The sequence below is a fragment of the Ambystoma mexicanum genome, chromosome 6q (genome assembly GCF_040938575.1).
Source record: "Ambystoma mexicanum isolate Mex_15411 chromosome 6q, UKY_AmexF1_1, whole genome shotgun sequence".
NCBI lineage: Eukaryota > Metazoa > Chordata > Amphibia > Caudata > Ambystomatidae > Ambystoma > Ambystoma mexicanum.
Genome location: NC_090937.1, coordinates 915,859,516 through 915,872,883, shown reverse-complemented (window position 1 = coordinate 915,872,883; position 13,368 = coordinate 915,859,516). Strand labels below are relative to the sequence as shown.

General features: G+C 44.4%; 1 protein-coding gene across 7 annotated transcripts in view; it reads left to right on the top strand.

Annotated features, from left to right (window-relative positions):
- FBXO8 (F-box protein 8) overlaps positions 1-13,368 on the top strand; it is an 862,565-nt gene that overhangs the window by 189,842 nt on the left and 659,355 nt on the right. For all 7 annotated transcript variants that reach the window (XM_069631428.1, XM_069631432.1, XM_069631429.1 and 4 more), the window contains one exon: positions 9,343-9,461. In XM_069631428.1, coding sequence (XP_069487529.1) covers positions 9,343-9,461 — 119 coding nt within the window. The remainder of the gene's footprint in view (positions 1-9,342; positions 9,462-13,368) is intronic.

The following is a 13,368-nucleotide window of genomic DNA, read 5'->3' as shown; positions in this document are numbered from 1 at the left end:
GAATCATGGAGATACACAACACAGATAATCTGTACCACCCGAGCATGCCAATCTGGGGTGACCCTCAAATACCTCCCACTCTAGACAGGGAAGCAGCTACACACTGGGCCACCAGAGGCATTGTTCAGGGGGGACAATTATTCCCGGACAAACTATTTGCGATCTGGGACACTCTCGGATATAGTGGGCGACGTGGCCAAACACAGGTTATAATATATGCGCATGAGATCGTCCATAGCCAGCCTGTGGCCTGATTTCCCGTCGGAACCAGTGATAAACCTGGGTTTGGGATATATGTTCACTGCAGCAAGTGGGAAGGTTTTGGCGTCCACACTGTACAAGACTATTATCCAATCTCGCCCAGCTGGAATACAGAATGCTAAAACTGAATGGGAACAAGATCTGGAGCAACAGATAGAGGACTACCAATGGCAGCAGGTATGCACCTTAACCAAACGCATATTGTGCAACGCCAGATCTAAACTAAAACATTACAAAATAGTGCAAAGAACATATTATACCCCTGTCAAACTGAAACGCATTTATACCCAACAATAACAGGCACATGCTCAAGATGTCACTCAGAGGACGCAAACATCTTCCATATGCTTGGGCATACATTAAGTTGAAGGAATACTGGGCAAAAGTATGCGCAGCTTTAGATGAAATAACGGACCACCCTATCGAATGGACGCTGATGCTATGCTTATTGGGTGCCACAGGGAAAATGAACCCAACTTGGAAAAAACTACTGATGGCAAAGAGGGCCATCCTGCCAAAATGGAAATGTAATAACCCGCCAACTATACAAGACTGGGATAAAATATGATATGGACAAGTGACACCGAAGAATTATACAAAGCCTCAGTACAACCCACCTCGAGACCCAGAAACATATGGGCCAGATATAGACAATACCTGGCTGATAAAGCTGAAGCCGACAATCCAGAGTGATACGACATGTAAACGATTGTGGTGTGAATGTCTTGTAATTACTGTAAGATGTGGATAAGTCTTAACTGTGTGCAACTATAAATAAAGGTTTAAAAAAAAGATGGTAAGGAAAGGGCTTGAGCTAAATCCTACGCGCCCTCGAGCCCAGGACGAAGGCCTGAGCCTCATTGAGAGGCGTCAATGCCTTGACATGTGATCAAGGGATCTTTAAAGCTGAAACATAAGCACAAGTCGAGGTAATCCCTTGACATCGGCATCCCCTTCGGCTGTGCCCTCGATGACCGCTGTACCGTCAAGGCTGAGCATCCCATCTAAACCAATAGTGCCATCGAAGTCAGTTTTAGACAACTCCTTGAGCGTCGAATCCACAGTTTTTAAAACCTTTGATGCCTAAAACAACATGTATGTTCCTTTACCAAGGAAAGATTATTTTAAGTCCCTTACCTCAATATATGAGGAGAATATACCCTCAGACAATGATGCACCCTTTAGTCTCCAATTTGGCACACCAAATGTGCCTGAAAGTTTCATTTATGAGGAATAAAGGTTGAAAGACCTTAATGATAATTTACAGACGGCCAGTGAAGTAGACACCTCACCTGAGCTAGATTTTGGAAGGCCAGAGGCTGGGGAACATGCTGAGGCCGAACAAAAGGGAAAAACTCAAGAGCACAAAGGAGACAAATGAGTTAGACAACTGTCACATAGAAAGGGGGTCCCCTTGATGAACAAATTCAAAAATGTAATTCTGTAGAGCCACACTCCTACTAGAACGCGTGGCTACCATAAACTGTATTTGAATAAATATACTGAAAGGCACACAATTGAATATATAAAATAAATAATTTATTCAGTAGGCCCATGGGTCCTACAACAACACGCATCATACCTTTTAATAGAATCTACTTCAAATTACACTGATACAGTAAATGAATAACAAGATGATAAAACCACATCTTGGACCAGTGGATCAAAACAAATGTTGCATGCTCGGTGGCCCGTGATACAGGCTATGACACTGTTATGCAATTAGATTTTATAGCAAACACTAAAAAATGTTTTAAATCACAGGTCAGAGAAACAATGTAACAACAAAAACTTGGCTTTAAATATGTTTTTATGTATTTGCATTTTGGAAGCGCTCACACAGCCCAGGAGCATTGAGGCAATGTTACCGGAATATGTCTTAGCTGCGTATAACGCGCTTAATACCCAGAGGTTTCGAAGCGCTGACCCGGGGATCAAACCTGTGTTGCTTCGTGTCGTCTTGTTTCCAAGGCGAACATGTTGCAGCTGAGCTATCCTCCCGAGACAGCTCAGTACGAATCACTTTGGTTGACGCAAGTAGAGGAACTCAATCCTATACTGCTGGCCTTGTCTAAATATTTAGATCTAGATACACATCCCTGGTCTACGTCCAAAACACATAGACAGACCCCAGAGATATTTGTAAGGCCGGAGTTGTTCAGATGGGACATTTCGGCAGGAGATGAAATTGACTGCCTTCTTCAGGACCCCAAGGAAATTATTACTAAAACATTAAAATTGAAAGGATAAAACCAAGTTTATAAAAAGAGGAAGGCGAGGGATGCAATGAAAGAAAGAGTTCTTTCTATAGCAAAGTGCCTCACCCTCTGTGTGCCATCACCCTTAACCAGATAGCCCCAGGTGAAAGGGAACTTGTCCACCTTAAAGAACCAGAAGGAGCAAAGAGGGGAAGAAAAAGAAAATCACTTTGTGTATTGTGAGATAAGGTCCATACCCAATACACCTACACCCAAGTCTCCAGTCCCGACTCGAGTGATACCGAACAATGTGAACTTGCTGTGCACTAGTAGCAAGTATGGTGGTTTTAACTTTGTGCAGCGCTTTGGACAAAAGTGCTATACAAGACTCGATAAAATACAAATACAAATTTATGAGGATATCTTTTAGTGATCCAAATCCCCCTGATGCATACCTTAAATGTTTCCCAGACTGTATTAAAGTCATCGATGGAGTCCGCGGTCTGCTCATTGAACTGTTCGATTTCTTGAGCCATTTCTGCCGATAATATCGAGTTTTAATTTGAATTCCCTAAAACCGCCATGGTGTGCATTGGCGTGTTACAGTTTGTAGATCGAAAAGTAACAAAGCATGGAAATGGTCAGAGAGGGTCTTGGTGAGTATGCCCAAGTCTATACGGGAGATAAACTTGTTTACATGCAAGTAGTTGGTATATTGCCTTTTTGGTGGTATTATTTATTTTCCATGCATCATGTAGGTCGTAATGGGGAGCTATTTCCCTCCATTTTCTGTTTTTTCTTGGTGGGACCAGTTGTTTTGTGGTCATTCTGTTGAGGTCTAGGTCGAGAGTGCAATTAAAATCCCCTGCCCATAGTGTTTCGTATACCGCAACTGGTGTGAGCAAGTGGAGAAGAATTCCAGGGAGTCTGTATTTTGGTGCACATATGTTCACCAACACTGGTCTGGTGCCTGCTATTTGCCCGCTAGCAGTAGGATCCTTTACTCTTCACCAATTTTCCTGTCATAAAGCCAGAACTGCAATGATTTATTTATATAGATAACTACCCCTCTCGAGTTAGTTGAGTGCGAGAAATTATATTGATGCACTCTCCAGCCCTTTGCAAATCGGAACCTATTCTCTGTGCCTGATTGGGTTTCCTGTATCATAGGGATATTAACTTTATGGCGTTTTGCATTCAAAATTTGCTAACGTTTTTTTGGTTCCGCAATCCATTAATGTTCATTGACATGACCAATACCTCAGTTGTCATTCTCTGAGAGGTTCAGTAATGAGGGTAATACAGTGTTGATCGCAATTAAGTGTTCAGTGTGGTTATGCATGCACTGGTATGTTGCTGTGAGAATATGTTTCACGTCGAAGGTACATTTTAGCGTAGTACTTGTGTGTGCTTTCTAATCATCCCAACTTTGGATCTCCCCACCTCCTCCCTGGCCAGAAACTAATAACATACTGTCAAAAGTCCCCATTAGTAACTAAAACTAAACAACTTGTGTAACTGAACATAGCAGAATTGGCGCTAGGGGGCATTTGTGTGGGAAAAGCAGCTCACTGACCAGCACTTTGCGACCGGCTGTGCCTATATCTCAGTCCTTATCTTATTGTTTAATTCAGGCCTTCGTGCTCGACTGTCCTTATCAAGTCTGCTGGTTGTCGGCAGGTTTCATTGACCATCTTTCTCTGTACCCAGGATCCTCAGTGACTGCATCGTTGCCTCGTCTCTTGGACAGTTCCATTGCGAACAGCTGTGCTGCCAGTGAGTCAGTGAAGAATATCAATTTGCCATTGGACGGCAGTTTCATTTCCGCTGGGTAATTCCAGGATGATTCTTATGGGTATTGATCCAAATTTCAACTCTACTTGTTCTCTTGCGGTTCTCAAAATAATGTCTCGAGCCCCTATAGCTAAAGATGCGCGCTATGATTGGCCTTGGTTAGGCTCCCTTTGGTGGTCTAGGGCCCTGGGTGTGCTGTGCCCATTCGATTAATTAATGTTGGGATACTGGGGTGTTATTAAGTAAATCGGTTAGGAATTTCTCCTTGAAATTCTCCATCGGCCCAATGGCTGTCGATTCTGGGAATCCTGTGATCCTTGCATTATTTCGGTACAAACCCACTCTTCGTTCTTTGCAGATATTCTTAATGTTTGCTTGTAGGTGACCCATTTTGCTTTACAGTTGTGCTGTTCGATCTTCTGTTCAGCTGTTGGGGGAGTCTTCCTAAAGTATACCTGGAGGTAAGACTCTATAAGACTATCCCTTGATATACAGGTCCCCAACACGTAGTAGAAGTCTCTACTACCCAATGAATTGGTAGAATGGCAGAGCAGGCAGGCTTATCTGATATTAGGAGGATGTGAGCTGTAGGTAAGTACAACAAACCCAGTCAATAGACTGGCCCAAACAAACTCTTTCACACTAGAAGTTATTAAAAAATATTTATTTTATATACACAAGGCAAGGTAGGCAAATACTATTTTAGACTAACAGGAAATATCAACAATACTTTTCATACTGCTTCAATAGTAGTTGCTTGTGCTTACAATTGTTACAGAAAATGACAGCTCCACTGTTTAAATGGTAGTGGCGGGCACCCGCATTTGTTACAGTGAAATGACAGTTTCATTCATTTACAAAGTCAAACGGAAAAAGTCTGTAGGAAGGAAAAGGAGGATTATTCAACACTAGTAAGCAATGCTTTTCTTTCTAGCAACACCTTTCAAGTCTCCTAATGCTTTAGCAGCCCAATCCCTAGCTATTCATGAGGTCATCAAATTCTTTGTAGGATGGGAGCGAAAGTCTTATGCAGCAGCAAAAAAGACATCAGGATACTTTAGTTAATTAAATAAAATACTTTAGTAGGATAACACAATTTATAGGGACTCTGTTAAACCTGGGCTAGAGATATGGGTGGACACCCACACACCTTGTAATTGACTCAGTCACGCTGGAGCGACTATTCGGCTTGAGGTAAATTCTATCTTGAGCCCAACAGTGTCTAAGGGTGGTTGAAGAAAATGCTTCTGGATTTTTTCCTGTCCAGCAGCGACGGACCCGGTCTCCTATTTCCTCAGTCTGGTGACGAAAGGAAGGACTCTTAATTGGAGGTCACAGCAGCAGTCATGAGAAAGGACTCTCAGCAAGGATTCCTTCGGTCTCCCACGTCGGTCTGCAGTTTTGGTGCACTTTTATCAGCTCCAACAATGAACGATTACCACCCGGCCAATCTTCCTCGATTCCGATTCTGCAGTCCTGCACTCTGGTGAGGGGACTTGGATAAGTTGGATCGTACGTCTGGAGGTCACCCAAGTTTTGGGAGGATTTGTTCACACAAAGATGTTGCACTGCAAATGGGCCGGAAGTCTCCAGGTATTTGCGGTTTGCAGCCCAGGAAAGTCACAGCACCTTGGCGGATGGCTCGATCTATAGTTCGTCTTGGGGCTGGTTGGTCCCACCAGCCAAAGGGAAGGAGTAGTCCTCTTCAGAGCTCCTCTGTCGATAAGGAAACTGGGTCAGGGATGCAGTGGTCGTTTCACTGTTACTGGAAGGGTCTGCAGATGTCTCTGGTCCTCTTCAACTTTGGATCTTATGTTCCAGTGATCGACTTGCCTTTCGCCTCGGGAACCTCACCTTTTATTTGGATTTCCTATTCAGTTCTCTGCAAACTCCCTTCAGTTTAAAGAAAGGGGCAAGTGTCTGTTCAATCGGGGCAGCTATAAGAAAGCCCCCGAGACGCATACAACAGACAAAATGCAACCCACTAGGGAAAAATGGCCAATACACCTCTTGCAAGGATAACACGTTTTATTTCCATTCAAAAGGAAAAAGCGCCAACAAAGAACTCTGCTGCCGTAGAACGTTCTGCCGAACTCAGTACGAACAATACTTTATTAAGGCATGCAGCATCATTAGTGACGTAAATTACATAATGTGTAACTCTGCACTGTTGGTTGATGAGGCCCTATACATATGTCAACTGCTCCATAGGGGATGCCAGGCCATTGGTCCTAACTCCGTCCATCCGTCGTCTTCCCCGTGGGCGATGTTGCAGTCGTCAACAGTCAGCGGAAAATAAAAATTGTTTTACTAATTAATAAAAAACACATTTATTTCTATGCAACCGTACACCTGGTATGAACAGAGGGGCCCAGAGGGAAAGCCAATGTCACATTAAATCACGCACTTCACTCGCTCCCAGACAGGCCGGCATATCTCCAAGGTCTCCACCCTCGTTCTGGGCTATAATTTCATCCCACCCTGCACCCCGCAGCACCAATCGCATGTCCCTGGAGTGAAGGTAGTAATGCCCTGCTTTCTGATCTTTCCGATCAATCAGGGAGTCGAACAGGTTTATGGTCTGTGGTCTGGGGTTATCTAGTGCATTGGAAAAAAGGCACCGGAGCAGAGAGAAGGGGGATACTAGGAATCCCCTTAGCACTCCAGAGAAGGTGGTGTGTGCTAATCTCTCATATGTTAAAGTTTTTTAGGAGGATACAAAGTATCCCTCTTTCCTTAAGAACAGTAGTTGGGGAACATGAAAGAACCGAAAAAGGAGAACCCAAAGTATTTCCAGCAACACTGCACAGATGGTACTGTGTGCTGCAAAGGTGTAACAGATGCTTCAAAACGATAGGGAAGAAAGCAGACTCCATAAAAAAACAAGTAAAACATAATAGGTTCCCATAGATGGAGCAGAAAGAATGAATGAGGCGAAAGGGGGTCCCCTCATTCGGGAGAACAGGAAAAAGGTCTAGAAGTCCAGCAAAATCGCTAGGAGAGTGGATTAAGCATAACACCTGAGAAATCTCCCTAATAACAGCCATTATGCTTTTTCAGTTTGGACTGTGGTCCATTGTACCTTATAGGATTGGAATGTCCCTTTGAGTCCGGACCTTCCTTCAGGGCCAGTAGGGGTGACTAAACTTCCCCTTTGAAGCCAGTCGTGGTGTGACGCTATTGTGGGCACCTGTGATGCCAGTAGCTTTATTCTGAGGCAGTTTGTAGTGGCAAAGGGTGTCCAGTGTGCCCTCCCTATCCCTCCAGATGTGCACTCGGTACATGTCTTGTAGTGTTTCTATTCTATAGCCTCCAAAAAGCCCTGTTGTTGACCAGATTGGCCAGTCGCTACTACACTTACCTCAGTCCTCTGAGTCACAGCTGCTCTTCGTATTGCTGCTGGGTGCCTCTCCATGAGAATCTATTCAGGGCCCAGCTTGTCCCACGCTCCCTTGGGTCCTCCCTCACAGTGTCGGTCTGCTGCATCTTTGCACCACTGGCGGGCACAGCCAAGGGACTATGCCGCCCAGTACTCCAGCTGCCCCTATGGAAAGAGGCTGAGCAGCCGTGGGGCGATCTTGTGCTCTTTTCAGGCGGGTCTTGTCAGGTTGTTGGAATCCGGCTGTGGCGTCTGCTTACCACAGGCTCTGCTTTGCCCCAATGTTTCCCGTGTGTTGGGGCTCCCGTTCAGGACTTCATGGAGGTCACTCTGCCCCTTGCAGGACTATCTTCGGGATCACAGGAGGAGCCGCTCAGAAGGGGTGGCTGCCCCTTGGGAAGAAGGGACGAATTCCATGGATTTGTCAGTCCCAACACAGTAGACCCAGTAGAAGGCTCTCCTTTAACTATATCTACTTCAGGGCTTTAGCAACAGATCATACTCGCTGGGCTGCAAGTGTCTGCCCTCTCCCACAGAACTGTAAGAAAAGCAAAAACCTACCATAGTTGAGGCAAGAAACCCGAAATCCAGCAAGGATCTATGGTAGAATAAAATATCCCCAATTGTTATAGAAATATTTGTGGATATAAAGGAAGATGCATGAGAATTTCAGAGTCATGCTGAAAGAAAATGTGCCTAAGCTTCATTGCAAACCTTGCTCAGCATCCAAGCAGGAGATTTCACTAGCAATGGCAGCAGAATCGGGAGAGTCGCCTGTTCCGAGAATGCACTTCTTTTGGTTTTACGTTACCATGGAACGGTTTTACATGCTAGCACAGATGTTTCACTATTGGTGAAACCAAGGAATGTGACGTCATCCTCAATGTTACATATCGCTCTTGTCTGGGTTTGTAGAGGTAAGGGGGCGCCATCCGGGCAGGAGCAATTTTTTCATCAGGCATGTATGATACTTGGGTGCAGTATGGTCTGGTACACTAGCTACCATAGTGATCCTTCACAGATGACCAGCCCATAGATGTCATTTGTTAGCAGTTAGATGCACAGAGTTGGGCGGAAGGAAGCAGTTAAGTTTTGTCTTTAAATAATGTTTAAAACAATCCTTTGAAAGACCTCTTGGTATTGTTCATGTTGCTGTCTGATTTTGATATACTACAAAGTTTAAAAACTGGCATGCTAACTAAAGTGAAGGCTTGTTCTCATATGCATTTCCATGACTTCATAATTAATTAAAATCTATCTCATCTACTGAAAATCATTGATGTGCATCTTCATAGGAATCCACTGCAGCAAATAAGCCTAATTAGAGTTTGTACACTGCCCATGGAATGTCTTATTTTTTAAACATATTTCTTTGGCCACATTTGCTTTAGGAAGTCACACAGTGGTGGTAACATTTCATTTGATAATCTGGATATTTGTACTAAAAGCATGAGTTAAATGGCTCCAATCTTGAACCATTATCATTCCTTTAGATTTTTTGAGGAAGGGTAAGTAGTTGGATAATGATTTCCCCAGGTTAATCCCATTTCTTGCTTTCCAGACCCCTCTTACTATTTTAATGGAATACTAGTTGTAGGATGCTGAAATGTTTTGTTATGTATACAAATGGTACGGAAAAAGCTTGCAACCTCTAATTTCATTAAAGTAGAATGTTCATACAAGTACTTAAACAACTGATTTTCCTTTTAGGGTATTGGATATTTTACATCCAGGGGTATCCTTGATGACTCACCAGAAGAAATTGCTAAGTTCATCTTCTGTACAAGAACACTAAATTGGAAAAAACTGAGACTCTATCTTGATGAAAGGTAACTTATTTGGTCTTATTGGGAAAATGATCATGCATGTCTGCTTTCTTGTATTCTTTCATGTTTTGTTTGGACATATTTTAAAAGGTACTAAATGGCACATGTTGCAATTGTAAACCCGTGATATGGCATATGCTCGATTAATGGGGCCCTGAGACCGAAACAAATAATAATGCGAAATCTTTCTTACTTATTTTTAAACTTAATTCCTGGTTGAGGAAAGCACTATAAAGACAGTCTCCTGGGAACTCCGAACATTAGTCAATTTATGGCTCTGGGAGAAGGAGCATGCATCAAGCATTTGCAGTGTATGTGAAACTTAATTTACAGAGAATGCTGCAGCCTGACTGAACACAATGTTCCACATCGCACAAGATTGTTGTTTCTCACCATCTCTTCTGCTTCCACTCTGCCTGCATTTTACCCCTTCGTTTTTGCATTATGTTTAGTGTTCACATTTGCGTTTACTGCATATGGCTACTAAACATGGCTAGTACCCTACAATTGCTGTGCCACAAGAATATCACTTGTTCTTTCTCCATCTACTCCAAGAAGAGGGCCCATATCCAAGTCTGCATCTCTGGGGCTTCCAACAATATGTCTGAATTGTTCAAAATCTATAAGGAACTCTCCAATTATACTGCAGTTTCCACTTCTCCTCTTCCATCCCAGGCCCTCTGTTCTACACTGGCCTCCCATTTAACAACTAAAATACAGGACATCCTGTCCTCACTCTCTTCTACCCCCCTCCATACACCACCACCCGCTCTGTCCTCCCTTGTCACCCTTCTCTCCCTCCTTCACACTCTCCTCCTTCTTACCCCTGGCACCGGATGAGGTTACTAAAGTTGTCTGCTTTATGAAAGTCCCATCCAAACAGGTGCTCCCCTGCTCCTTGAAAGTGAGCGTCCCCCAAAAAGGCATTTAAAACTCCACAATGAGTGTCAATGATGGACACATCCCAGATGGGAATTGAGACCAAGACCAAGTGCGGGTGAAGTCAAAAAGTTTATCTAAACCAATATAGGGCAAGTAGAGAACTCTGCAAACTCAGAGCGTTCTGCCAAACATCAGCAAACATCTACATTTTGTTACAAATCCACGTCACCTATGACTTGGGAACTAGGGATTACATGAATCAATGAGATTGGGCAAAGGGGAATAAACATTATAGATTCTGTAGGGTCGGCGCTCCTGATTGGTGAGACTCAGCATGGTGTTGTGATGATGCTTGTGGGTCAGCTGGGCTCATCGGGGTGGAGTACCAGGTTAGGAGCTATTTGAGTTGATACATCTTGGCTGCACTAACATTTTGCCCTTGTGGCTACACATACACATTAATTGTTAACTTCTGCTTCAAATTGTCTTTTATAAATCCTACAAGTTGTTAATCTAACATCACAAGAGAAATAGCACATAACTCTAGGTGCTCTCAATGCATCATCATAAAAACATTATTCGAAAAAAGGGCAGCTTCATGAGTCCAGGTATCTTATCAGGGGGCATGTGTCAGGATACCTTTATCATTCTGCTGTGTTAGAGCTAGTAGGAGACATCTTTATAGTATGTTAGTACAAGAGTGAATAAACCGCCACCATGATCAGTCGAGGTTGGGGTTAACTAGAATACTATCGCGTCAGGGGGCACATAGCTGGTACATCAAAACGTGGTGGGACGTGGGGGCTTGCTGCCCATAATTCTTGTGACCAGAGCACGGAGGTACAAAAGTGGTTTTATGGTGGCATTGTGTGTCAGGAGGCATGGGGACGTGCGGGTTCAGCAGGAAGGCGAGGAGGTACAGGTGTATTATTCCAACATCAGTAAAACAAGGGCCTTCAATTGTTAGCCCAGCCTGAGGGAGGAGGATGGGGGGCTGAGTGCGCGGCTCTGCAGGAAAGGGAGAGATGGCCCTGTCTTCTCGCGCATCTACGTTATAGGGTTGCTCGCACAGCGTTTCGCGTGCTGCAGCGTTTCGGGAGAAAAAAAAAGAAAAGAAAATGGCCACCGCCATGGAAAGGGAAAACTGAGTCCGTTTTCCCTTTCCATGGCGGCCATCGGGAGCGGGCGCGCTGGGAAAAAAAATGTACCTGTGTCCCCGACGGGGGACGAGGGAAGCCCCCAGCCGAGTGGAGGCGCAGAGCGGGGATGACACAGGACCAAGAAGGTAAGTTGGGGGGGCGGGTAGGAGGGGGGAAGGGGAATTAAAAAAATAAAAACTTACCTGAGTCCCCGGTGGGGGGCGAAGGCAGCCTCTCAGCCGCGGGGAGGCTCGGAGTGGGGATGGCCCCGCTTTGAGCCTCCTCATTGGTTGAGGGGTTGCCACGCCCCCCGCCGGCGACAAAGGCCGTGGAATCCCGACGGAGCGATTCCCGGCCCGGTAGGGACCTGGCGAGAGCCAATCGGAACATTGGAGGTACCGTTCTACCACTGTGCTATTTCAGCTGTTCAGCTGCTATTCATTTGTGGGGGAAGCTAAAGCTTTTTCCTTGCATCTGACGAGTGATTTTACTCTGTGCATGCTGATAGCGCCTCTCGCTGAATGTTGTCGGCTTGACCAGCCACTCCACTCCCTTCGCTACTTTGTGTGAGTTGAGGAAAAAACTTGATTCACCACAGGGCCCTGTTCACTATAACTAGGGTGGCCTCCTACAATCTGTTCACCAGGCCAGATTATAGAAATCCATTTTAACAGGTAAAATCTTTCTGGGCAGGGCTACATTTCTGGCCTTCCACCGAATATAAACCTACTTAGGACATCTAGTGTTACCGACACATGTTCAAATATTCTGCACAGCCCTCTTTTGTGAGGTGTGAAACCATTTAACCTAAGGGCATGTTTTAGGAAAGTTTCTTTAGTCCTCTGTCCTCTATTGAATTTGTCTCCAGCAGATCTGCTTTCTGTCTTGATTCTGACTGAATTTTTAGGTGAGTGAGCCCCTTTTGCTTTACTAGCATTCTTCTCTTATTTCATTTGGGAGGCAAAGTAAATTATGTGATGCGTTTCTTCAGTGGTGATCGGCACATATGGCTGGAGCTCAGGCAGCCGATGGGTCAAGTCAGCAGATTGAAAAGCAGCGATTGTCAAACACAGCTCATAGTGCATGCAGCGGCTTAAAAGTTGTTATGAAGCAGCAGAGCCTGCTTGAAAACCATTCCCAAAGCAGTATTTTCGGGATATGGATGAGGAAAGTGATGATGCAGGTCTAAGACCAAAGTCAGTCTTTACTACTTTTGAGGTCAAACTCCCAACAAAGTACACATTTGAAGCATGTGTCTTGGACCAAATCCATCGGCTTCAAGGAGTTAACTAACCTCTGTGGCATAACCTTTACCAACACAGAGGGCTGTGCTCAAGTACCTTAGCTCAATCAAGGACATTATCATCAAGTCTGCTGGCAATGGGGGAGGCATCGTCGCCAAAGCCAGGATCAGTATCAACATATGGTCCATGAGTTGCTTCAGAACACCCAGCATTACAAGAAACAGCAAGGTTATCCGACAGCAACAATTGGACATGAGAGCCTGGAAACAACAATCTTAGGTCCCGAAAGTGTTTGGATCACAAAGAAGGAATTTGACATCTTGAATGAATCACAGGGAAGAATACCTACTTTGTATGCACTCCCCAAGATTCATAAAGCCCAAATTACACCTCCCGGCTGCCTGATTAATTCTGGCTGCGGGTCAGTTCTGGAGCCGATTAGCAAATTCATCGACCAGTTTCTTAAACCTCTGAGTATCGGGTGTCAATCGTACCTATGGGATACTATGGCAGCTACACAATGCTTTGAGGATGAAAGATTTGGTCCAGAAACTGAAGTACGTTGTGGATCTCCTGTCAATAGCGCTTACCCGCAATTATTTCTGTTTCAACAGAGTTTTTTAATATATATATTTCTGAGGCATG